The 27345-nt window shown below is 44.0% G+C and overlaps 1 protein-coding gene across 1 annotated transcript in view; it reads right to left on the bottom strand.

The window, feature by feature from the left end:
* PUS7L (pseudouridine synthase 7 like) overlaps positions 1-27345 on the bottom strand; it is a 51615-nt gene that overhangs the window by 10954 nt on the left and 13316 nt on the right. The window contains exons 2-6 of the mRNA XM_075344971.1: positions 15541-16430; positions 15257-15416; positions 14879-15074; positions 7031-7129; positions 5917-5998 (exon numbers count right to left, since the gene is read on the bottom strand). Coding sequence (XP_075201086.1) covers positions 5917-5998; positions 7031-7129; positions 14879-15074; positions 15257-15416; positions 15541-16414 — 1411 coding nt within the window. The 5' untranslated portion in view covers positions 16415-16430. The remainder of the gene's footprint in view (positions 1-5916; positions 5999-7030; positions 7130-14878; positions 15075-15256; positions 15417-15540; positions 16431-27345) is intronic.

Genomic DNA, 27345 nt, shown 5'->3' with positions numbered 1-27345 from the left:
AGCTCTTTGTTTACTTTCAGCTCCAGTAAAATGACCTCTTCCTGTGCTGAACCTCCCAGTCAGAGCTGGCACCGCCCAGCCTCAGTGTCCAGCCGCGCCCCCTGCCCGGCCCTCAGTGTCCAGCCCCGCCCCCTGCCCAGCCTCAGTGTCCAGCCCCGCCCCCTGCACACACATTCCCTGTCAGTATTCTGCCCCAGCACATGACCTATTATCACTCTAGCAAAGGAAATAACAGCCCCACATAGGGCTCTGCACCACACACACACACACACACGCACACACACACACACACACCGGGCTCTGCGCCCCACACCACATCAGGCTCTGCAACCACACACACACACACACACACACACACACACACACACACACACACACGGCGCTCTGTACCGACCCCCCCCCCCCATCGTTCTGCACCAACCCCCCCTCACCATCGTTCTGTACCGAACCCTACCCCCATAGGGAACACATGTAGGCTACATTCACATGACCGTTCCGTTTTTGCGGTCCGCAAAAAACGGAAGCAACAAGAAAGATAAACAGATGAGTAGATATAGAGATGAATAGATAGATATAGAGACAGAGAGATAAATGAATGAATAGAGGGAGGGATAGATAGATAGATAGATAAGAAAGACCTATATAATGTCCCACCCCCCTGCATATTCTAAGCTGGCACCCTTTAGTGACTTGCATGTGGCACTAAATGGTGCTTAGCCTTGTATTTAGCCAAAATATAAATAATGTAGCCAGCTAGGGTAAAGCAGATGGCTGCAGCCTGCAGACCACAGCTGACAGCTTTACCTTGGCTGGTAATCCAAAACAGAGGGCACCCCACACTGTTATTTTAAATTAAATAAATAATTTAAAACAAAAAACACGTGGGGTCCCCCCAAAATTGGATCACCAGCCAAGGTAAAGCAGACAGCTGTGGTCTGGTATTCTCAGACTAGGGAGGTCCACTGTTATTGGACACTCCCCAGCCTAAAAATAGCAGGCTACAGCTGCCCCAGAAGTGGCGCATCCATTAGATGTGCCAATCCTGGAGCTTCGCCCCAACTCATGCCGTGCCGTGGTGCGGTGGCAAACGGGGTAATAAATGGGGTTGATGCCAGATGTGTAATGTGACTTGGCATCAAGCCCTGGGGTTAGTGATGTCATGGCGACTATCAGATACCTGACATCACCAACCCAGTCAGTAATAAAAAAAATAGACAAAAAAAGTTTTATTTGAAAAAACACTCCCCAAAACATTCCTTCTTTCACCAATTTATTGAAAAGAAAAACAAATCCGGGTCCGGTGTAATCCAATAAGGGGGTCCCACGACGATCCATACCATAGTCACTGTCCCAGTCAATGAAGAACAGAATGTTCCCCATTGGCTGGGAGAGCAATGCAGTAACCTGAGCTAACATCAATAGGTCAGCCCAGGTCACTGCAGGGGATGACGAGCGCTGATTCAGGAGGTTAGATGAGATCATTACCTGCTGTGACGATCTCCTGCACTGCTGACGTTAGCGCTGTCACTGACTTCTATGCCTGCTGCGTTCTCAGCAGTATCGCCCGTGACGTCACCGCTAGTGACGTGAGAACGCAGCGGGCATAGAAGGCTGTGACAGCGCTGACGTCAGCACTGCAGGAGATCATCACAGCAGGTAATGATCTCATCTAACCTGACAGCAGCGCTCGTTATCCCCGCAACTGCCCGCGCTGCAATGTGAGAAGTTGTTGATACTCTAGTGCACTCCTGCAGTATCAGCACTCCGGGGCTGGAGCGGGACACAGACCGCACGGGCACTCCTGCTATCCTGAGCATGGGGCCCGGTGCTGGCGGTGACACCGTGGGTGGGGAGAGTATGGGGTGCGGGGGAATGTGTAGGAGGGTACAGGGAAGGGGGCAGAGACTCCACGCACTGTAACCGCCCAGCAGGGCGGCAACAAGCTGTTTCCAGATTTGCATGTCAACATGGTCCTGCCCATCTTTGGATCTAATTTATGAAATTTATCCGGAGAACTACCATGGGAGTTTCTGTCTAACAGAGTGAAAAAACATGATTCAGACAAAACTATTGGCTGTAATGAGGCAGATGGAGACACTTAGGACTATTTATGGTCACGTTTCTGGAGGTGTACAGTAAAGGAAATAAGTATTTGATCCCTTGCTGATTTTGTAACTTTGCCCACTGACAAACACATAAGCAGTCTATAATCTCACGGGTAGAGTAATTTTAACAGTGAGAGATAGAATATCCTAAATAAAATCCAGAAAAATCACATTGTATAAATGAAATACATTTATTTGCATTTTGCAGAGAGAAATAAGTATTTGATCCTTTACCAACCATTAAGAGTTATGGCTCCTACAGACACTTAGACTCTCCTAATCAACTTGTTACCTGCATTATAGACAGCTATCTTAAATTGTCACCTGTATAAAAGACTCCTGTCCAAAGACTCAAGTAAATAGCCAGACTCAAACCTCTACAACATGGGCAAGACCAAAAAGCTTTCTAAGGATGTTAGGGACAAGATCATAGACTTGCACAAGGCTGGAATGGGATACAAAACCATAAGTCAGATGCTGAGTGAGAAGGAGACAACTGTTAGTGCAATAAAAAGAAAATGGAAGAAATACAAAATGAGTGTCAATTGACATCGATCTGGGACACCATGCAAAATCTCACCTTGTGGGGTATCCAGGATCATGAGGAAGGTAAGAGATCAACTTCAAGGGGGAACTTGTTAATGATCTCAAGGAAGCTGGGACCTGTCACCAAGAAAACCATTGGTAACACATTATGCCATAATGGCTTAAAATTCTGCAGTGCCCGCCAAGTCCCACTGCTTAAGAAGGCACATGTGCAGGCCCATCTGAAGTTTGCCAATAAACACCTGGATGATTCTGAGAGATTCTGGTCAGATGAGACAAAAATTGAGCTCTTTGGCATTAACGCAACTCGTCATGTTTGGAGGAAGAGAAATGATGCCTATGACCCAAAGAACAAAATCCCCACTGTCAAGCATGGACGTAGAAACATGTTTTAGGGGTGTTTCTCTGCTAAGGGCACAGGCCTACTTCACCACATCAATGGGAAAATGGATGGCGTCATGTACTGTAAAATCCTGAGTGGCAACCTCCTTCCCTCCTCCAGGACATTAAAAATGGGTTGTGGATGGGTCCTTCAGTACGACAATGACCCAAAACATACAGCCAAGGCAACAAATGAGTGGCTCAAAAAGAAGCACATTAAGGTCATGGAATGGCCTAGACACTCTCTAGACCTTAATCCCATAGAAAATGTACGGAGGGAGCTGAGTTGCTAAGCAACAGCCTCAAAATTTTAATGTTTTACAGATGATCTGGAACGAGGAGTGGACCAAAATTCCTTCTGACATCTGCACAAACCTCATCATCAACTACAAAAAACATCTGACTGCTGTGCTTGCCAACAAGAGTTTTGCCACCAAGTATTAAGTCTTGTTTGTCAGAGGGTTCAACTAGTTATTCTCCGTGCAAAATGCAAAATAAATGTATATAATTTATACAATGTGATTTTCTGGATTTTATTTTGGATATTCTCTCAGTGTTGAAATGAACCTACACTTAAAATTATAGACTGTTCATGTCTTTGTCCGTGGGCAAACTTACAAAATCAGCAATCCATTCACTGTACATCTTTCTAATGGTGCACAAAAGTGTGGTCAGCTGGCCTTTTGTGCATTCCAAAAAAGACGAGACCCTGCTAAACAGAGGCAAGATGGAGGGACTCCGGACTCAGTTAGCATCATGATATTGAATGGTTCTGTCAAGGGTTTAGTGTTTTTCAGAGATTTACAAGGAAACACAAACAAATAATCAGCGTAAAACACATGATAAATGTGATCCGAGTCTTATTCCGATTTTTGGGAGGCAGAAGAACAAATAAACAGCAGTAAAGAATGTTTTTTATACTTTTATGCAGTTCACCATGTGGTATAATTAGACAAGTTATTCCGTTATTCTTCGGGTTAGCACAGTGATGCCAGATTTAAATAATATTTTTTTTTAATTGTGCAAGTTTTACACACTAAAAATAATTAAATATTTTGAGAGCTCTACTTTTTTCCCTGTAGACAGGGATTTATGGGGACTTGTCTTTATAGAAGATGAATTGAATCTTATCAGTACCATTTTGGTGTGCAAAGAAATTTTTGATCGCTTTCTATTACAATTTTTGGGAGAGAGAATGAACATAAAGAAACAATTCACAAATGGTTTTAATTATTATTTTTTTTAACAATGTTTACTATACGGTAAGTTATAAGACATCTTTATTATGTGGGTCAGTATGATTCCACGTATGACAGATTTATACAGTATGCTTTGTATGTTTTGATAGTTTTGCACATACAGAACACTTTCTTCACAAAAAAAATTAGTTTTTGCATCACCATATTCTGAGAGCTATAACTTTTAATTTTTTTCAATAACACAGCCATGAGAAAGGATGAAGTTTGCATGATGAAATAATGTTTTCAGTAAAACCATATTTCCTCCATACAATTTTTCACCCTATTTTACTCTACTTTTTGTGCAGCAGAATGATGAGAAAACAGCATTGTGGCATTTTTTTCTCATATATACACACACATTTTATATATATATATATATATATATATATATATATATATATATATATATATATATATATATATATATATATACATATAGCTACAATTTTTTTTTTAACTTCTTTCTTTTTCATTTCTACTTAGCAATTGTATTGTGGGGGTGCTGATATGGCTAAAGATTAGGTCCTCTTCCTTTCATAACCATCTACATGCCATTGTTGCCATTGACTGCAGCTTCTCAGCTTCTAGGAAACACCTGCACAACAAGAGCCTCTGCAAAGAGTTCAGGATCGGAAAACCAGTATAAGGCTATGTTCACACTAGAAAAATGATTTTTCTTAAGAAATTTCTTAAGAGTGAAGGATTAGTGCACCTGCGTTAAAAAACGCACCAAAAACGCACCTGCGTTTTTGCCGCGTTTTTGGTGCGTTTTCGGTGCGTTTTTACCGCTGGTTGCTCCCTGCGTTATTGTGCCAATTATCTATGGCAAATAACGCAGTTAGCTGCAGAAAAGAAGTGACATGCTCATTCTTTTTCTTAAGAAAATCTACTGAAAGAATTTTCTTAAGAAAAAAACGCAGTGTGCGCACAGCTAATTTTTTTTGCCATAGGTTTTGCTGGGGAATGTCTGCAGAAAGGTTACAAGAATTTCTCAAGAAATTTCTGCAGCAAAAACGGACCAAAAACGCAGGTAAAAAACGCAGTGTGTGAACATAGCCTAACACTGGTTTCCTTTTTTCTACATTCTGTTGGATTCATGCCTTTAAGATGTAAATACATTTAAGGACATGAGTGCAGGAAGAGGAGAAGAGGAGCAGCATCCTAACTTGGTGTGCAGTGGTGTGACAACGTCATCACACTGCTGACCTCATCACACTGCTGCCCTTAATAGGCTGCAAAAAGAGGGCGAAACTAAAGGCTTGATGGAGCGCTCAATCAGCATGACATAGGCAGTCCTTTTCTATAGACAAAGCAGCCCGGAAGAGAAGAAGGTGCTTTGTTGACATGAAGCTTCTCAATCACTGGCAGGAGTGGTCAGTGACTAACAGCCTGTTAGATTTTTTAGGCTCATAGTAATAAGAAACTATAGTCTTGGATAAGCCCTTTAAAAATGGAGGTCATCCTCGTGCATATCCACTGGCCTATCTAGGGGAAAAATCCAAGTATCAGCCTTGCACATATCTGGGATATTTGGTTCAAACTTCTACTACGGTGTATTAGGTACAGAAATGTAGACAGATAGAAAAATACAGCAAATTTTACATGAATAAGCATATTTTACACATATTCTATTTAGTGCTTACCGGTTTGGAAAAAATATTTTTTTGCTTTGTTTACAGGATCGTCACCTTCTTCAGGGGTGAAAAACAATTTGATAGCGTTTGTCTGGAAATAAAAGTTTTCTTTTTAATGAATGGTCCATTATTATAATAATAATAATTTATTCATTTATATAGCGCTATTAATTACACAGCGCTTTACATACATTGGCATCACTGTCCCCATTGGGCCTCACAATCTAGAGTCCCTATCTGTATGTCTTTGGAGTGTGGGAGGAAACCGGAGTACTCGGAGGAAACCCACGCAAACACGAGGAGAACATACAAACTCCTTGCAGTTATTAACCATTATCAATTACAATGAATCAGAATGAAATACAGACACTAAAGAAATTGGATGAAAAAATATAGTTTGTAATTAGAGAACTGCACAGTCTATTGTACTATTTTAGATACTGTGAAACATACTAGCATTTACAAAGTAGTACCTAATTCAGCTTTTTTTGTACATCAAATAAAAACTTTTTACAAAATTCAATATCAAATGAAGTTAAGAACTCAAAGTAATGTACATTCATTACAATTAGTATATTCACTATATAGCACACCAAAGTCATCAATGGAATAAGACTGATCTAGCAAACCCATTCCTGTTATGCCTTTGTATGTGTTTGGTGAATACATAATTTTGAAACCTAATCCAAGTTTCAGATTTTTTTTCTTGTGGGAGTGTCCCTCCCTGTAATACATGCTGGATGTAAGGTCTGTGTGTATCCAGGGTGCTGCTGTCTGCACTTACTTTAATGTACCTCACACCTCCAACACTGTATTTTCCCCTCTAAGTGCTTTCCTTCTTGTTTAAAACCGGTTTTCTCTGCTCTCCATAAGACTTTGAAAACTTTCTTCCGGGCCCCTCTGCAGATCTGTATACAAAAACTCCTCCTGTTCTATCTAACAATGGGAGGAAGCTAGATAAAGGTCTTACAGAAATTCAGCAGCAGTAAAATGGTAGAAAACGTTTTAAGACTGTAAACTTCCTTAACTTTGCATTTAGTAAGGAAATAAAAAAAAAAGCATTCTGTTGGTTGGTGTACATAGCCTTAAAATATATCACATTAGTTAAACCAACTGCACATACCATTTCTTCTTTCAGTAAAGCCAATCCAATTTTATGTGACTGCATGTTCTGCCCTTTCCCAAATCTTTGTGGTCCATAGTAGTTTATAAAGCCCTTGTTCTGAAATGAGAGAGACAAAAAAAAATATTCTGTATCACCTGTAAAGGCTTATCAAATGTGATTTTATCATCACCAAAGAGTTCTGTGTGTACCCCTTCATGTTCTGGACACTATTTGGAATTATTGTCAAGGTTTCAGATATACCTCATGAAAAAAAATAACACAAAATACAATTCTTCCATAATAAACTGCAAATTTGAATAGTTTATAATCTTTTGAGGTAAGGTCACTCAGTTCAATAAGGTCACCTGAGGCCAGGTTACCATAGGTGGAGGACCAGCTGTGACTGCAAATAAGCGGAGTGACGTCACAACTCATCGCTGTGGCTCAGTCTCTGCCTGAAGCTCACAGCAGGTGGTCATATTATATGCCCACTTGCTGTCACTTCAGATGTAGCTGAGCTGGAGTCGTCATGGGACCTCATAAGGATTACATTGGATCTGGGTGTTAATAAAGGGGTAAAAGAGGGAGTATTTTTTTGCATTTAATTTCAAATAAAGGATTTTTTCGATGTTCGTGTTTATTTCTTTTCAATTCCAGATTAGTAATGGGGGGTTCTCATAGATGCCTCTCCTTACTAATCTAGGTCTTAGTGGCAGCTGTGAGCTGTTATTAACCCCTTATTTCCCCGATTTCCACCGCACCAGAGCAATCGAGATGAGCTAGGTAAAGTTCCAGGATTGTCACATCTAATGGCTGCGACCATCCTGAGCGGATGCAGGCAGCTATGTTAGGTTAGGGGGCCCAATAAGCATGGATCGCCCCAGACTGAGAATACCAGCTCCCAGTTGTCGGCTTTATCATTGCTGTGTATCAAAATTGGGGGGACCGCAAGGCAGTTTTTCAATTATTTATTTAAATCATTTTAAAAAATCCGCATGTGGTCCCTCTTATTTTGCTACACAGCCAAGATAAGCGCATGACTGGGGGCTACAGCCTGTAGCTGTATGCTTTATCTGTGCTGGGTATCGTAATTTGTGGGGACCCTACGCCAATTTTTAAAATTATTTATTTATTTTTAAAGCAATAGAGATGCACACACACAGTGTCTCTGATTGGTTGCGGTCAGACACGCTGTCACAGGGTGGGGGGACGTGCCTGACTGCAAACAATCAGAGTTGTGGGGACAGCTGGTGAGCATGGGAAGTAGTGCATATGAATGAGGTTAATGAGCTGCTCCGGAAGTAGCATTAGAGCTGCGAGGGAGACTCGATAAGTATCACACGCCTGCTCCAATCCACCTATCCCTTCTACCATCAATTTAAAGATCAGGATTCTAATCCCCATAGACTTAAATGGAGATTGGCATCCGACCAGATATCTGGGATCAATTACGGGCCCAAATCGGGACATTTAGAGTTTTTCTAAACCCGATTGGACCCGCCGATTCCGGGTATCTGCGTGTCCGCCCATCACTATCTGTAAGTAATCCTTGGATAAAGTCATTTGGATTACCAAATTTACCAATTCAGGACACCTTAACTTAAACAATACTATTTCACAAACGTGCATTTTTTTTTTTTTTTTACAAACAGTACTATACACAATATATTTCTACAGTAGTTGTACGCTTTACAATATTTAACTATAACCCCCTCCAAATATTGGCCCAATTTATCAAATCGATTCCGTCAGAATTCTCTCAAAAGTCACATTTTTTTTTGTGTAACAAGGAGTTGATTAAAAATGTTGCAATTTTTGGTGTTTTTGCCAGTTTGTTAGCTTGTTTTTGACAGTTTTAACCAAGATCACCAAAATGGGCAGAGCTGAGGCGGGAAAGGGGTTTGGCACCACAGATGGTCTAATTCATGACGAGCTATGTTGTATCTTATACCACAAACCTTATTCTAGTTGCTGGAGTTAGGTTTGTGTTATAAAGGGTACTGTACACGCTGCGACATCGCTAGCGATAGCTAGCGATGTCGTGCGCGATAGCACCCGGTCGTTCGTGTGACATTTGGTGATTGCTGCCGTAGCGAACATTATCGCTACGGCAGCGTCACATGCACATACCTTTTCAGCGACGTCGCTGTGACCGCCGAACAATCCCTCCTTCAAGGGGGAGGTGCGTTCGGCGTCATAGTGACGTCACTGCGACGTCACTAAGTGGACGCTCAATAGCAGAGGAGGGGCGGAGATGAGAGGCCAGAACATGCCGCCCACCTCCTTCCTTCCTCATTGCCGGTGGACGCAGGTAAGGAGATGTTTGTCGTTCCTGCGGTGTCACACATAGCGATGTGTGATGCCGCAGGAACGACGAACAACCAGCAGCATGCACTACCAACGATATTATGAAAAAGAGCGACGTGTCAACGATCAACGATTTTTGACGCTTTAGCAATCGTTGATCATCGCTCCTTGGTGTCACACGCTGGGATGTCACTAACGGCGCCGGATGTGCGTCACTAACGACGTGACCCCAACAATATATCGTTAAGGATGTCGCAGCATGTAAAGCACCCTTAAGAAGTAAGATTTGTGGTGAGGGACATGGAGCTATATGTATTTAATGACATTTTTTAGATGCGCTTCATTTATTAAGAAGCGTGTGCCTTTCAATAACTCCGGCGCCTCTGACTCCAACACGCCTCCTCATCATGAATGGTGTGAACAATGCCAGTATTGATGACTTTGTACTATGTTTTTTTTGCGGTACACGATCATACAGTGATATAGAAAGTCTACACACCCGTTTAAATGCCAGATTTTTGTCATGTATAAAAAAATCATACCAAGAAGATTCATTGGAGACTCTTCCAACCTTTAAAGTCAGCTATAACTTGTACAGTTCAATTGAAAAATAAACTAAAATCTTTTTGGGTGGAAAAAAATAAAACTATACTAATATGACTGCATAAATATGAACAACTAAACTAATACTTTGTTGAAGCACCTTTGAATTCATGACAGCGTTTACATTTGTGGAGTAGAAGACTATCGAAATGGCACATCTAGAAATGGCAATGTTTGCCCAGTCTTCCTTGCCATTGTACTCCAAATATCAGATTGTGAAGGCATCTCTTGTGTACAGCCCTCTTCAGGTCAACCAACAGATTTTCAATTTAATTCAGGCCAGGGCTCTGCCTGGGTCATTACAAAATTCTTATCTTCTTTAGGAAGAGCTATTCTTTTGTTGATTTGGTGGTATGCTCAGGGTCATTGTTGTGCTGAAATGTGAAATTCATCTTCAGCTTTTTAGTTAAGGCCTGAAGGTTTGGTTACAAAATTAACTGATGTTTGAAATTTTTCACACTTCCCTCCACGCTGTCTAAAACTCCAGTTCCAGCTACCGGAAAACAGCCCCAAAGCATAAGGCTAGGTTCACACACTGCGTTTTTTTGACGCTGCGTTTTTGTGCGTTTTTTGCGGCAAAAAACGCACAAAAACGCACCCGCGTCAAAAAAATCGCAGCAAAAAACGAGCGCGTTTTGCCGCGATTTGGTGCGTTTTTTGCTGCGTTTTGCTGCGCTTTTGCTCACTGCGTCTTTATGCATTTTTTATCAGTGAACAAAAAAAAAAAGGTCTGATGTCATTTCCTTCTTCAATATGTTCTTCATTCTCCATTAATGTATGCAGGAGAGCAGACAGCTGCAGAACTACAAGTCTCAGCATACTCCATCCAATAGTGCATGCAGGAGAGCAGACAGCAGCTGCAGAACTACAAGGCTCAGCATGCTCCATCCAGGACTGTATGCTGGAGGGAGAGTCAGGGGAAGCAGACCTACAAGGCTTAGCATCCTCCATCCAATAGTGTATGCAGGAGAGCAGACAGCAGCTGTCGAACTACAAGGCTCAGCATCCTCCTTCCAGGACTGTATGCAGGATTTCTTTGCCCTCCCCAAAAAAAAAAATTACGTGGGCTTCGCCATATTTTTGTATGCTAGCCGGGTACAGCAGGCAGGTACGGGCTGCCCCCAACCCCCAGCTGCCTATTTGTACCCGGCTGGGAACCAAAAATATAGAGAAGCCCTTTTTTTTTTAATTATTTCATGAATTTCATGAAATAATTAAAAAAAAAAATTACGTGAGCTTCGCCTAATTTTTGTGTCCAGCCGGGTACAACTAGGCAGCTGGGGATTGGAATCCACAGTGCAGGGTGCCCATGCTTTCTGGGCACCCTCGCTGTGAATTGCAGTCCCGCAGCCACCCCAGAAAATGGCGCTTTCATAGAAGCGCCATCTTCTGGCGCTGTATCCAACTCTTCCAGCTGCCCTGATGCCGGGTGGCTCGCTGGGTAATAATGGGTTTAGGGCTAGCTGTATAGCTGGCCCTAAGCCCGAAATTCATGGTGTCACACCAATATTAGACATGGCCACCATGAATTTCTAGTAAAGATAAAAAAAAACACAACACACAGAAAAATATTTTTATTAGAAATAAAACACAACACAATTAGTGACTCCATCTTTATTGAAATAAAGAACCCCCCTCCGCAGTAATCCTGGGTCAAGGGTCCCGCGCCGTCCAATCCGGATCCAATATCATCTGATCGGTTTGCTGGAAGGCAAAGTGATCAGATGATGTGTCAGGTTCTAGGGGCTGAAGCACATCACACATCAGCTGATTGTATAATCGGCTTTTATACAATTAGCTGATGCATCGGTGCAAAAAAAAAAAAAAACTCACTTATGTGCTGATTACCGGCAGCTCCTGCAGCGATGGGGCGGGAGTCTGATCCTGTCCGATCGCTGCAGCAGCTGCCGGTAATCAGGGATGAAGTCTCTTGACGGCAGGATCCGCTGATAACCGGTCGGGCGCCCGCGTCACCGCGATACTTACGATCACCTGATGCGTCAGGTGACTGCATCAGGTGATCCATCGCCAGGTCCTGCATCCTGCAGGCATACGTACCCGGGGAGACTGCACACACCCGGAGCGGCGGTACCGGTAGGAGGATCTGGGAGTGGGCATGGCACCGGGAGTCTGCAGACAGGTGAGTATAACTTTTTTTTTTTTCTACTGTTCACTTTTGATTGCCGCTTCCATCTCCCGCCCAGACATGGCGCCGCACGGCAGCAGACATGCACAGGACGGGAGGTGGACGCGGCGGTGACGGTACCGGGAGGATTCACGCTTCTGTGTTTACTGACAGAAGGAATCCTCTTCCTGTACACGTCACTTTACTACCCACCTCCTGCGTTTCTAGCTGCGTTTTTGGTCTTAGAAACGCACCAAAACGCAGCTATATTTGCAATTTGCGTTTCTCATTGCGTCTTTCAACATCCCATTGCACTCAATGGATGAAAAGCGCAGTGAAAAACGCGGGAATAATTGACATGCTGCGTTTTTGTGGCACCACAAAAACGCAGCTGAAAAAAAAGAGATGTGTGCGGACAGCAAAAATGAAAACTCATAGACTTTGCTGGGGAAGCAAAGTCCTGCAGTTTTGAGGCCAAAAACGCACCCGAAAAACGCGCAAAAATGCCGCGAAAAACGCACTGTGCGCACATAGCCTAAAGCTGCCTCCACCATGCTTCACTGTGGGTATGATGTCCTTTAGTTATTGCTTAGCGTTGGTTTTACGCTAAACATACCTTTTGGAATTATGCTCAAAAAGCTCAACCTCGGTCTCATCAGGTTAGAACCTTTTCTCACATTGCTTTGGCAGACTTGATGTAGGTTTTGGAAGAATATAGTCGGGCTTGGATGTTTTTCTTTGAGAGAAAGGGCCACCCTACAGCACAGGCCAGATATATAAATAATACGAAAGTTTGTTACCACAAGCAGTACACAACAATTACTTGTCAGTAATTCCTGCTGCTACTTAACTGCTTCTTAGCAGCCTCCTAGCCCAATTCTTTTCTTGTCTTTATATCAATTTTTGAATGACATCCAGGTCTGTATAATGTCCTGACTGTGTCAAATTTAGCCATTTCTTGATGAAACTCAAGGCCATCTTTTGTGCTCATCTTGTGACTGATAACTTTCAACAATGAGATTCCTTTGCTGTGTTGCAAGCTGTTTATGGACCATAACTTTTGTTGTAAAATGCAACTAAGAAAATGTCAGGAAAACCCTACTAGAAGTGCTAAACGTTATATGGGGTTAATCAGAATCACTTCAAATGATTATTAAATACTATTTAACATGAATTTAAATTTGATTGACTAATTATGAATTAAAAACCACATCCCCGAGTATAAGGCTATTTGCACACATTGCGTATTTTGTGAATTTTTTACCTCAGGATTTGTAGCCAAAATCAGGAGTGGAACAATCAGAGGAAAAGTACAATAGAAAGTAGAAGAGGTGTTTTTTCAACCTATGTAACTAAAGGGCTGGATGATTTCCTCAGAACACACAACATTGTTGGATATAAGGGACTTCGTGACAAAATGTAGAATTAGTGGAGGAAGGTTGAACTAGATGGACCTAGGTCTTTTTTCAACCTAAGTAACTATGTAAACACGGGCACCACTTCTGTATTTGTATTTATTTCCGACCCCTGGTTTCGGCTAAAAATACGGAGGTAAAAAACTCACTAAATACTCAACGTGTGCACATGGCTTCAGAGGGTGTTCACACTTATGCAACCACATTATTTTAGTTTTGTTATTTTTAGTGCCCCCTCAAAATATTCTGTTTGTTTCTCAATGGGTTTTTATAGACTACTGGTGATATTAAAGGTGTAAAAAAAAAGTTCTGAATTTACTCTTCATGGTATGATATTTTTATTTTACATGACAAAAACCTGGCATTTTGACCGGGGTGTGTAGACTTTTTATACCCACTGTACATGATCCCAGACCTATGTGAATAACAAATTAACTACAACAGTTGTTTTTTGGTTGTCTACAAATTTCTAGTTAAAACATTTTTTATTTAAAGGTTAAAATAAGAAAACTGAGCTTTTTGGTACATGTGATAATTAGAGATGAGAGAATCGATTTGCAGGACTCCGGTCCATCAGCATGTGAATATCCTTATCTCTTAACATTCCTGCTCTGTTTTTGATTAGCCGGGCTGGGGGGGGGCGTCATCCACTACACGATGTCACGCCAGCCTCCCATCCAGCAGTCACAGTATACGCAATCTTGAAAATCAATTCTCCCATCACTAGAGATAACACAATTTAAGAAATGCCAACCTACGAAAAGCCATGTATAAATAACATTCTATATGGATTGCCTAAATAATTACACAAGAAAACCTATACAAAAGGCCAAAACCACATGTAGTTCACACAATGTAGTAAAAACAATAACTTTATTGCAGAAATGTATATAGTTAAAATCATATTGACAGATATTGAGATCTTCACGAAACTCTATATGGGGTTCAAAAACATCACACAACAAGGGTATAGAAGACCAATAAAGCATATTGATAAGCCCTCCTGCCTGGTATTAACTTATGAAAAGCAGTGCAGTCGCTGACAAAAGCAGTGAAAAAGTCATAAAGGAGGCATAACAATTGGAGTGTGATGAATATGATATAGGAAAGATACAAATATATTTTCAAGTAACATTCACCCTAAAAATGTTGACTCATTGACTCCAGGACAAGTTTGTGCGTTTCGCCCTGGCTTTGTCAAGGGGAGAAAGACTAAATAGACTACGGTAGATATTTTAATAGATTCACTATAATCAATTTTTCTATAGCAACAAGTAGACGTAAACGGAGGTGGAAGACCAGATCCGCCATTTACAATTGCAAGTTTAAATAGGAACCAGATATTTTTTTTTACTATTGATCCAGGTTTACTACAAGTGAGAGACATGAAATGTTCACTCGTGGCACTGAACATACCTTGATATTGTGTACTGCCTCATCAACTCTCTCCTTAAGATCTCCCGATTCATCACAAATATGACATCGTACATCTCTCACAATAATGGTGAAATGGTTTCCACTTAGCTGACCAAGACGTATGTGCTGGTTAGTAGGATGTACATTAGAGATCTTCATACCCTTTTTTTCAAGCAATCCTTCTGCTTCATGTAGCCTACAGAAAAAATGATAAAGAGACAGACAGTGTAGTGACTGGAGCTTTAGCTATGTCGTATGTGATCTTGAGATTAAATTGCCGTGGACTAGACAGTAAGGATTGCTGAAAGGAGTATATTTGGAGGTATCCATTAGACTGTTCTATGCAAAGCTTATATAAAAAGATGATAAATATTACACCTTTCTGGAGTAACTTTCTTCACAACCACCGACTGGTACGTAACGGCTTTCTTATCTTTAATACCAGCATAGCTAAAGTCTGAGGGGAGGACACCGAGAGAAGAGGCCAAGAAACTCACAGCTTCAAGAGTTTCCAGATTCTCTTTTTCAAGGGTAAAAGCTGGAACAAAAAATAACATTTTTATATTAGAAAATGATGAAAACAATACACATATTTACCACATCGCGAAAATTGGATCCGTGGCCCTACGTGATGGAAATGGCAGCAGCGGAGTAACTCCTACCTGTAAATATGTCAGCATTTTCCTCTGATCTGTGTCTCTTTCCAGATGAGCCCTTTCTCTCCCTGAATCTTACAGTTATGCACACTTTCTGCAGTCCATCAGTGCCTTTCTCGGAAAACGACTTGGCTTCCACCAGCTTCCCGAATTTTTTACTGATGAAATGATGCACAGATGTCCTATGTTCTTTACACACATCTGGTAGAAATGTAAACCTTGAGTTTTCTACTTTTGCATCTAAAAATGTAAAGAATTTGTCTGCTTCCTCTACAGATGTCAGCAAGGAAAGCTCTTGGTAATCCAGGTTTGGTTTTATGAGAACCTCAGTGCTTCTGGTAAAAGTAAGGAGGAATGGGAAGGTCTGGCGCACAGCACTGTGGAGACTGGCTCGAACAGTTTTGTCCGGAAATAGGCCCAAAGAAAGTTCACACTCCTCACCTTTGGATACATTAGATTCGAAGGCAGATCTTACCTTGCTGGCAATGTTAAAAAGGGTCTCTTGTATATCTAGAGACAACAAAGTGTTAAACACGCTATATTGGTCTTCTTCACAACTGGCTTGTTCCTGATCCTCAAAAACAATGTCAACAGTTTCAACCACAGCTCCAGATATACCACTGGAAGCTTCATCAGCTGTGTCTTTAATCTTAGTCTCGGCAGCATTTGGGCAGAGTTTGGCTTTTTTGGAGTTTTGCTCATTTCTACACTGGGTTTGTAATTCTTTGGTTACCTTTGTATAGACTTTTGTAACAAGTTCACCAGTGACATCAATTTCGGTTACAACAAAGTCAGCTGGAGAATTTTTAATGGTTCCATAAAAGCCAGTGTGATCGCTTATGTAGGAAAGAATGTCAAAGTCTAGGGGTCCTTCTTCCATTTCATTAATAAACAGTCTGAAAAACAGAAAAAGAAAGTTAGCAATGAATAATAAATACTGAGAAATACCAGGGCATACCTCTCACATTAAGTGATTTGTAACACCCTCATTGCCATGAAGATTCTAGTTTTTCTTTAAAGGGAACTTGTCACCAGGGAAGTTAATGAATCCAGTAATGGGAAACGGAATGGGGGATTTTGTTTGGAAACTTGAGACCGCAGGTTTTTCCCTTATGAGCTGCGGCCACCACCAGTGAGCTCTTATATACAACATTATAGAATACTGTATATAAGAGCCCAGGCCGCTCTGAAGAACATAAAAACATCTTTATAATACTCACATAGAGGGCGGTACAGTCCGATGGGTGTCGCTGCTCTCGGTCTGGTGACTCCTCCATCTTGTGCAGTCGCCATCATTCTTTCCAGCCCTGTGAGCATGAGGCGTCCTGCATCATTCACAGAGAGGCCTTCGTTGCACTCCTGCGCACTTTGATTTTCACTGCTGAGGTCAGAGCAAAAGACTGTAATGTGCAGGTGAGAGAAAAGGTCAAAAACCACTCACGCATGCGCATTACAGTACATTGATCTGCCCTCAGCCAGGCAGATCAAAGTGCGCATGCTCAGGAGCACAATGGAGACTGTAAACAAAGCAAGATGCTCAATGACCACGGGGCTGGACAGGAGAACAGCAATCACACAAGATGGAGGAGGCGCTACACCGAGCCCAGCAACGCCCATTGGACCAAACTGTGCCCTAGTTGAGTATTATAAAGGTGATTTTTATGTTATACAGCATGGCCTAGGCTCTTATATACAGCATTCCAGAATACTGTCTATAAGGGCTCAATGGTGGTGGCCGCAGCTCATAAGGAGAAAACCTGGCGACAGGTTCCCTTTAATTTGCATAATGGTATCATGTGGCCTGAAATCAATAGATGATTGATCTGGATACCTGTTTTACATCTATGCACTTAGCTTTATGCTATAATTGAAGGGCTTGTCCACTTTTCAAACAATCTCTTTGGAAATTCTTTATTTGCAAGTGTAAAATAAAAATAATAGATACTCTCCAGCATCGGTGGCATTCCGTTGGTGTTGGAAGTAGGTGTCTCTGAGGGCTCAAGTAACATAGTTATACGATGTGAACACCGCAGCCAATAAGCGGTCACTAATGAGCTGCTTCACTCAAATGTCCTTCAGACAAACCTTGGATTTCTGAAGAAAGTGTGAGAACTGCTGCCAATTAGCAGCTGAAGATTGGCTGCAGTGTTGACGTTGCATAACAGTGACACACGAGCCCCGGTAGACTGGGAGTCGATATTGCTGGAACAGAGCTGATGCAGGAGGTGCAAGAATATGGTATGAAACAAGGGGTTGTCCGAGTAGTGGACAATGAGTTTAAGGAAAAAATACCAAAAAGGGGGGAGACCGAACAAAGATCTATAATAATAACAACCTTTATTAAATACTAGAAGGTGGCCCGATTCTAAAGCATCGGGTATTCTAGAATTTATTGTGTAGTTAATGTATAATTTTTGTTATATATATTAGATGTTGTTGTGTGTAGTTGCCAAGTGTTTGTGTAGGGGCTGTACATGTTCTGGATGTTGTCTGGGTGTGGCGGGGGGTGAGAGCGGTGTTGTATGTGTGTTGCGTTGTTTGTGGAGCGTTGTGTGTGTGTTGCGCGGTTTGTGTGTGTGCGGTGTGTTTTGGGGGGAGGTATGTTTTGTGCAATGTGTGTGTTGTGCAGTATGTGCGTATATTTATGTATGCCGCGGTGTTTGTGTGTTGAGTGTTGTGTGTGTGCGGCGTTGTCTGTGTGTGTGGATGTCTGTGTAGGGCGGTGTTTGTGGTTCCCAGTGTGTGTGTGTGGTGTGTTGTGCGTGTGTGTGTGTGTGTGTGTTGGGGGGAGGTGTGCACCTCCCATCGTGCTCCATCCCCTATGCTGCGCATTCCCCATCGTGCTCCATCTCCCATGCTGCGCACTCCCAAACGTGCTCCATCCACCATGCTGCGCACCCCCCATCGTGCTCCATCCGCCATGCTGCGCACTCCCAAACGTGCTCCATCCACCATACTGCGCACTCCCCATCGTGCTGCATCCCCCATGCTGCGCACTCCCAAACGTGCTCAATCTGCCATGCTGCGCACTTCCAAACATGGGCCATCCGCCATGCTGTGCACTCCCAAACGTGCTCCATCCGCCATGCTGCGCACTCCCAAACGTGCTCCATCCGCCATGCTGCGCACTCCCAAACGTGCTCCATCCACCATGCTGCGCACCCCCCATCGTGCTCCATCCGCCATGCTGCGCACTCCCAAACGTGCTCCATCCACCATACTGCGCACTCCCCATCGTGCTGCATCCCCCATGCTGCGCACTCCCAAACGTGCTCAATCTGCCATGCTGCGCACTTCCAAACATGGGCCATCCGCCATGCTGTGCACTCCCAAACGTGCTCCATCCGCCATGCTGCGCACTCCCAAACGTGCTCCATCCGCCATGCTGCGCACTCCCAAACGTGCTCCATCCGCCATGCTGCGCACTCCCAAACGTGCTCCATCCGCCATGCTGCGCACTCCCAAATGTGCTCCATCCGCCATGCTGCGCACTCCCAAACGTGCTCCATCCGCTATGCTGCGCACTCCCAAACGTGCTCCATCAGCCATGCTGCGCACTCCCAAACGTGGTCCATCCGCCATGCTGCGCACTCCCAAACGTACTCCATCCGCCATGCTGCGCACTCCCAAACGTGGTTCATCCGTCATGCTGCGCACTCCCAAATGTGCTCCATCCCCCATGCTGCGCACTCCCAAACGTGGTCCATCCGCCATGCTGCGCACTCCCAAATGTGCTCCATGCCCCATGCTGCGCACTCCCAAACGTGGTCCATCCCCCATGCTGCACCAGCATCAGCCTCTCTGCCCGCAGCATCAGCCTCTCTCCTCCCAACATCAGCCTCTCTCCTCCCAGCATTAGCCTCTCTCCTCCCAGCATCAGCCTTTTCTGTCCCCAGGATCAGCCTCTCTCCTTCCAGCCTACCCCAGCCTCAGCCTCCCCCAGCTTCTCTTCTCTCAGCCTCCCCCCTCCCAGCCTCCCCCTCCCAGCCTTCCCCAGGATCAGCCTAGCCTACCCCAGCATCAGCCTCTCTTCTCTCAGCCTCCCCCCTCCCCCTCCCAGCCTTCCCCAGGATCAGCCTCTCTCCTCCCAGCATCAGCCTTTTCTGTCCCCAGCATCAGCCTCTCTCCTTCCAGCCTACCCCAGCCTCAGCCTCCCCCAGCCTCTCTTCTCTCATCCTCCCCCCTCCCAGCCTTCCCCAGGATCAGCCTAGCCTACCCCAGCCTCAGCCTCCCCCAGCATCAGCCTCTCTTCTCTCAGCCTCCCCCCTCCCCCTCCCAGCCTTCCCCAGGATCAGCCTCTCTCCTCCCAGCCTCCTCCAGCACGCCGTGCTCCTCTGCCGACACTCACAGATCCGATCGCATACACTCACACACACACACACCCGATCGCATACACTCACACACACCCGATCGCATACACACCCGATCGCATACACTCACACACACCCGATCGCATACACGCACACACACGATCGCATACACTCACGCACACACACAATGACGATATTGCACATACGCACTCACACTCACAACATCCGGAGATACCACATGCTTCTGGCCATGTGATCCTCCGGCAGGTCCTGGAAGCTCACAGCACAGTATCGGCGCCGAGAAGCAAGCGATATCCCAGGATGTTGTGAGTGTGTGGATGCGATGTGATGTGTGTGTGAGAGTGTGATCTGATGTGTGTGTGTGTGTTGTTATGTGTGTGCGTGTGTGTATGTTCCGCCGCTGCAGGACCTTGATGCGCTGGTAACTATGCTAGCATGGTTACCAGCGTATCCCGTCCCCCGCTCGCACGGGAGCCCACACCAGCATACGCCGGCCAGCCCCAGCAATGCGAGGGTATGTGTCGGCTGGGTTTGCGGCGTACGCTGATGTGGGCTTCCGGGGGTACAGTACTCACCTGTGAGTCGTGGCTCCGTGACCTTGTCGGTTCGGGGAATGCGTGGGGGGGGCGGGGCCAGAGCTAGCGTGCATTGCGTGAGGGGGGCGTGGCGTGGCCTAGTTGCCAATGCCTGCATGGTGTCGGGGCGAGAGGCCAATCTGTGGGGAGGTGGAGCCTGGGCGAGCGGCCGGCCAATCCGTGTGGGGGCGCAGCCTGGGCGAGCGGCCAATCCGTGTGGGGGGGCGGGGCCATGGCGAGCCCAGTGGCCAATCAGCTTTGTGTCACCGTAAGGACACAATTTTGGAGCAAGACAGACAGACAGACAGACAGACAGACAGACTAAGGCAATTATATATATAGATAAAATACATGAAAAATCTCATAAGACACTAGCCATAAACTGGAATGAAACAAGGCGTTTCATTCCAGTTTATGGCTGGTGTCTTGTGAGATTTCTTTTATGTATTTTATATTTAATAAAGGTTGTTATTATTATAGATCTTTGTTCGCTCTCCCCCTTTTTTGGTATTTTGTCTTTCCGAATGATCTGTATGGTCTGGTCGGCCCCCACACATTGGTTATTATTATAAGTACACAATCTATTCATATTATATACGTTTCTATCCTGCTGTGTGGCATGGGCCTATCTTAATCATTATTTGTAATCAATTTAAGGAGTCTAATAGCCTAAACCGTGTGAGTGTTTCTATATAGATTCAAGAGGGTTGTGAATACTTACATAATGGATGTCTCTTATTCAACCTTTATTGCGATTGTATAAGAGTCATCAAAGATTTACTAACACCCCAAATAAAGCCTATATAACGAATATACAATAGCTTTATGACTTCAGCAGTCTAAGGTTAGCGAACATTCCAGCCCCCCAAATAACTAACACTATTTGGGGACAATCAAATTATAATGGTCGCTCCATATATGCAGTAACGTCCCTGAGGAGCCATGGATGTAACTGCCAAAAATAGCTGGAGAAGGAGCACTAGCAAAGAACTGAAAGCGTATGACTAAAGCAGAATAGGATATAGGTTAATAGGGCATCTAAGGTGTTTTCACAACCCCATTTTTCTCTTGTTAGCTAAGATGTCCATCCGTTGGCCATTAAAAGTATTTTGTATATTGTTACCCAGTTTTAATAACTGTTCAGTTCAAGTTACGTTTTAGATATTCAGTACATTTTGTTTTTTCTCAGTTATGATTTCTGGTTATGAAGTGGTGGGATAGCTCAGGGTGATATGTAAGGCCACATACACACTGGTGAGTTATATTTGTAGCCAAAACTAGGAGTGGTAATAAATGCAGAAGTGGTGACGTGTTTCTATTCTACTTTTCCTCTGAGGCTGCTTTCACACTACGTTTTTTTAACATGCGTCCTGAACATTTGTTTAACGCAAAAACGGATCCAGTGCAAATGCGTTTTCATTTTAATGCATTTGCAATGGACTCGCGTCAACATGCATTCACATGCGTGTGCGTGCGTTATAGTGAGGATCCAGCGAGTTGCAGTTTTTTAACTTTTTTCAAAAACGCTACTTGTAGCGTTTTTGAGCTGCGTCCAAATACTGCAAATTGCTGGGTCCTGACTATACTGCATGCAAATGTATGTGAACGCTGGCATGCTGATAGACAGGATCCTGCTTGCTCTACTGAGCATGCTCAGAAACCATCCTGGCGTGATCAGTCCCTCTCTCTCCCTCCCTCTCCTCTCTCTCTCCCGCTTGAGAGCTGCGGAGGCTCGTAACCAAGGTAAACATCAGGTAAATGGCTTGGATACCCGATGTTTACCTTGGTTACGTGTGCAGGGAGTCCGGCTCCTAGCAGCTGCAGACGCTCGTAACCAAGGTAAATATCGGGTATCCAAGCAAGTTACCCGATGTTTACCTTGGTTACCAGCCTCCGCAGCTGTCAGATGCAGGCTCCCAGTCTCACGTTCAGTTCCCCTCACTCCCGATCACATGACTCCAATGCCTGCCCATAAACTTAAAGTGACAGGATCCTGCAAAATAACACTTGCGTTTGCATGCGTTTTTCTTTGTAAAAACAGGATCCGCTTTTACAGCAAAAAAACGTTCATGACGCATGTTAAAAAAAACATAGTGTGAAAGCAGCCTGATTGTTTCTCTCCTGGTTTTGGCTACAAAAACCGAGGTAAAAACTCACCAAATACTCAACGTGTGCACGTGGCCTGGATAATATTACTGGTGTTTTCTTAAGAAGCCATGACGCTGTAATGAGTCTGTCCTACATTGTGTTATAACAGAGGAGGTCAGCAGAAAACATTGTGATATACCTGTAAGTTCATGAGGCCTTCATAGCTAGATAGGCAGGACTAACAGAAGTGTGTTTGGTGGAGGAGTCATATTTTAGCTTAAAACAAGGAGATATCCAGGAGCTCAAAGACTGTAGAAAACAACATAGCAACATTCTGATTTGGGAACTGACATGTCCACTGTGAAAATGTAAGGAGTTGTGGCAGTGAAGGGAACGATCACCTATAAGTTTTTCCTTGATGCCAACTGCAATGTACAGACTAAATGACTGTGGCTCAGATGAGCACGTAGAGCCCACTTTGACCACCAGGTGGCACCACACGGTGCAACAAAGCTGTCTTTTAGCAGCATGTATACAACAAATATATATATTTTTTTTAACTATTCAATGACCATGATGTTTAACTTTGAAACAGACCCTTAACACTCTTTCCTCTCTCCTCTCCTCCCATGGAACGGATTTACTGTCAACCTCCAGCATTGGCGATATATCCCGCTGCGGTATCATTGTGAAAAGGTGCAGGGAAGCCACAATGGGGGAAACTCCCACCACCTCTCGCTTTACATAGATTTTGCTACATTTACATGTTTTCTTTTTTTTTTTTTAAACCTCATGCACTTTGTTGGCACTGTTAAATGAGGCAGATTTTTTGAAAATGAATATGCAGTGGAAAATCCACCGTATTTTTACACTGTAGGGAATAAGTCCTAAAGAGAACCTGTCACCTTCAGAAACACCATTTACCTGGAAATATAGTGGTAATCTGCAGGTAAATTATGTTTACATATCTGGCTGCCTTACTGGAGAACAGCTACAGGGAGAAATTAATGTTTTTATTCTCCCTGCAGCCGCTCACTTCTAGTCTAAAGGCCCATTTACACACAGTGACATCGCTAGTGATGTCGCTGCCGATCGCACCCGCCCCCGTCGTTGGTGCGTCATGGGCAAATCGCTGCCCGTGGCGCACAATATCGTTAGTCCTCGTCACACATACTTACCTGCCTAGCGACGTCGCTGTGGCCGGCAAACTGCATCTTTTCTAAAGGGAGCGGTTTGTGCGGCGTCACAGCGACGTCACACGGCAGGTGGCCAATAGAAGTGGAGGGGCGGAGAGCAGCCAAAGGAAAGACACGCCCAACTTGTTGAAGGAGAACACAGGTACGGTGTTGTTCGTCGTTCCTGGGGTGTCACACGTAGCGATGTGTGGTGCCTCAGCAACCTGCATCCAGCAAAAGCAATTATATTATGAAAATGAACGACGCGTCAACGATCAGCGGTTAGGTGAGTATTTTTGATCGTTAGCAGTCGTTCGTACGTTTCACACGCAACGACGTCGCTAACGAGGCCGGATGTGCGTCACAAGTTCCGTGCCCCCCAACGACATCTCGTTAGCGATGTCGTTGTGTGTAATTGGGTCTTTAGAGGCAATGACAGAAGCGGTTACAGTCACTGTTCACTATACAGTGTGTCCACCAATATCCTGTCCACTGCCATTAACTTGAGAACGGCGGCAGCTATAGGCATAGAAGTGGTGTCTAGGTATAGTAAAGTAGCCATGCGCTACGCAATGAAACCACCTTTAGCGCCACCTGGTGGAAAACAACGGAGTTAGAATTTTTATCTCGAAAACGGAACAAGATAGAGAAAAAAAGTGAATTACAAAGTTGTAGGGAATCATCAATTCAATACGAATCAACTCCTTGCATACAGAAATGCTATGATTAGAATGTGTAAAACTCACAAGGCTGGGGACATGAAGCGATACCTCATGGAGACCTTCCTACAAGTCATTGGGTATGGTGGCTGCGTGGAGGGGCCTCCATGCTCACCTGACCTGACCCCATTGGACTTCTTTCTATGAGGTCACATCAAGCAGCAGGTGTATGCGACCCCTCCACCAACATTGCAGGACCTACGACGACGTATCACATATGCTTGTGCAAACGTGTCACCTACCATAATGCACAATGTGCAGCAAGATACAGTATGCTGTCCAGAGTCCAGATGTGCATTGCAGCTGACGGTGGCCACTTCGAGCATCAAAGTTAAATGAGCACCATATGTGTGACCAGCATTCAATGTTTTGGGGGGGGGGGGGGGTCATGGGCTTCATATCACAGCATTTCTGTATGCAAGGTGTCAATTCGTATTGAATTGATGTTACCCTATAACTTTGCAATTCCCTTTTTTTCTCTATCTCATTCCGTTTTCGAGATAAAAATTCTAAATCCGTTGTTTTCCACCCGGTGGCGCTATAGGTGGTTTCATTGCGTAGCACATGGCTACTTTACTATACCTAGACACCACTTCTATGCCTATAGCTGCCGCCGTTCTCAAGGTAATGTGGTGGACACACTGTATAGCCTATTGGGGAGTATCTAGGGAACAAGATGGCGCAATAGGATTTAATCAGAAAAAAACCAGTCACAATCATAAATCAATAGTGCTTACCTGGTTCAGTTGTGTGATACACAACATTTAAAGCATGACCATCAATTTAATTTTTGTTTCATAAATGAATAGTACACATGAAAATAAGCAACTGTGTAATATATGTTATCAGACAAATCTGCTTCTTTCTCTGCCAGAATTGATCAGTCATTATCAACATTCTCCCTTCTGAGGTAAAATCTGTAATCAGTGAGGACTTTCCCATTACTGACAGGAGATGGAAGATGTTACTGAAGAGATTCTATGTAGATAAAAGAGGATGGAGGGGCGGAGCTCTGTGTCTAGCTCCTCCCTCCTCCAATTGTCATAGAATCTTATCAGTAACAACTGCAATCTCCTGTGACATTCTGAAGCAGAGCGGGATCCACTTCCTTCGGAAACTTGGCCACAGGGCAGTACAGTATTCTAACATGCTAACGATCCCAAACACCCCCCCACTACTTTGCTAAAGAAACTGAAAGGTGCTAGACTGTCTCCAGACCTAAACCCTATTGAGCATCTCTGGGGTATCTTAAAACAGAAGATGGAGAAGCGCAAGGTCTCTACATCCACCAGCGGTTTTGACATGAATGGCTGTGTGTTGAGGTATGTAGAGGATACACCAAATTTACACTGTTATACAAGCTGTGCACTGACTACTTTACATTGTATCAAAGTATCATATCTACAGTGTTGTCCCATGAAAAGATATAAGAAAAAATTTACAAAAATGTGAGGGCTGTACTCACTTTTTGTAATATACTATGTCCCTGTCTCATTGAATCTTTGTTTTGATCCTCACTTGTAGTGCAGAACACCTGTCTTCTCCTTTCCCTACCCACTATACAGTGCACTGACAGCCTGCTATGTACACATGCAATGTAGAACAGGCTTTCAATCAATGTGCAGCAGAGTGATAGCAGCCATGCTCCCAGAAGAGTTGGCAGAGACTGGAAGAGCCCCTTGCACCAGCCCGATGACTGAAAGCGAGCGGCTGCAGAGAGAACACAACTTCTTTTTCTCCCTGAGGCCGCTGTGCCAGGAAGCCAGCCAGTGATTTATCTTTCGATTACCCCTATATCTGTAGGTAGAGGGCATTACTGGAGGTGACAAGCTCTCTTCAATGAATACGTTATGCTATAAAGACCTGATGTAACTGTAATTGGCTTTGTAGTCAAGGTGCCAGCCCTCCACATGAGATCACGGTGCATCGTGACACTCATGTGGACACAAATGTAGTCACTTTTTACACTAGATGAGACATCTTGGGAGAATGTATTGGTGGGTATTAGGTTCCTGCACCTCTCCATCTTCATACACCAATCAGCTAGAATATTAATCCACTTGGCTAATAAGGTGCAAGTCACCCTCATGCCACCAAGACAGCTACCTCCTGCCAATGCATGGAATCCACAATAGGCCTCCTGTGGTATCTGGTGAAGGCCTCCAAAAATTGGACACATTTGCAGGCATATCCAACACAATATCTGTTTAGCATGTTCTCAACCCATCCCTGAACAATCTGTGCAGCATGGCAGGGTATGTTATGCTAGATCGTTGGCCTGATGGCGTGTTCTTTGTCTGCAGTAATGTTTGGGCAGGTGGGACATGACAAAGTAACACGCATGTGAATGTTAGGATCCTTAGATTTCCCTGTGAACAATTCCCAGAGCATTACGCTGGCTTCTCCAGGTTGTCCTCTTCTTACAGTGAATGCTGGTGCCATCTCTTTCCCTGGTAACTGGCACAAGCAGGGTCATTTACATAACGTCAAGGAAAGTCTGATTTGTCATCAGGCCAGATGACCTTCTCCCATTGCTGCTCATGTGCCCACTGTTGGACATTTTGGCAGGTGATAGATCCGCATGGCCTCTGCTGCTTTATACACAGTAGGTGGTGATACAATGTGTGTTCTGACACCTTTATATCATCACTCATAGTCATGTTTTTAACCCTTTTTGCTACAATAGCTCCTCCGTGGGATTGGACCAGGTGGTCTAGGTTTTGTTTTTTGTGTTCCAGGTCACATGAGTGCCATCCCTGGACCACTACATGCAGTGAACTCCGCACAAGACCTGTCTCTTTGCCATTTAGCCATCATAATTAGCTCAGATCCTTTGGCTTGCCCATTATTCCTGTTTGCACCCCATTATTGTCACCCGCTGCTCTTGTCTCATCACTTGCCAGGTGTCATTGTCACAAGATAT

This window comes from Anomaloglossus baeobatrachus, chromosome 4, assembly GCF_048569485.1.
Source record: "Anomaloglossus baeobatrachus isolate aAnoBae1 chromosome 4, aAnoBae1.hap1, whole genome shotgun sequence".
In the NCBI taxonomy this organism is placed as follows: Eukaryota; Metazoa; Chordata; class Amphibia; order Anura; family Aromobatidae; genus Anomaloglossus; species Anomaloglossus baeobatrachus.
The sequence above is the reverse complement of the archived record's forward strand: the minus strand, read 5'-3'. Positions and strand labels throughout refer to the sequence as shown.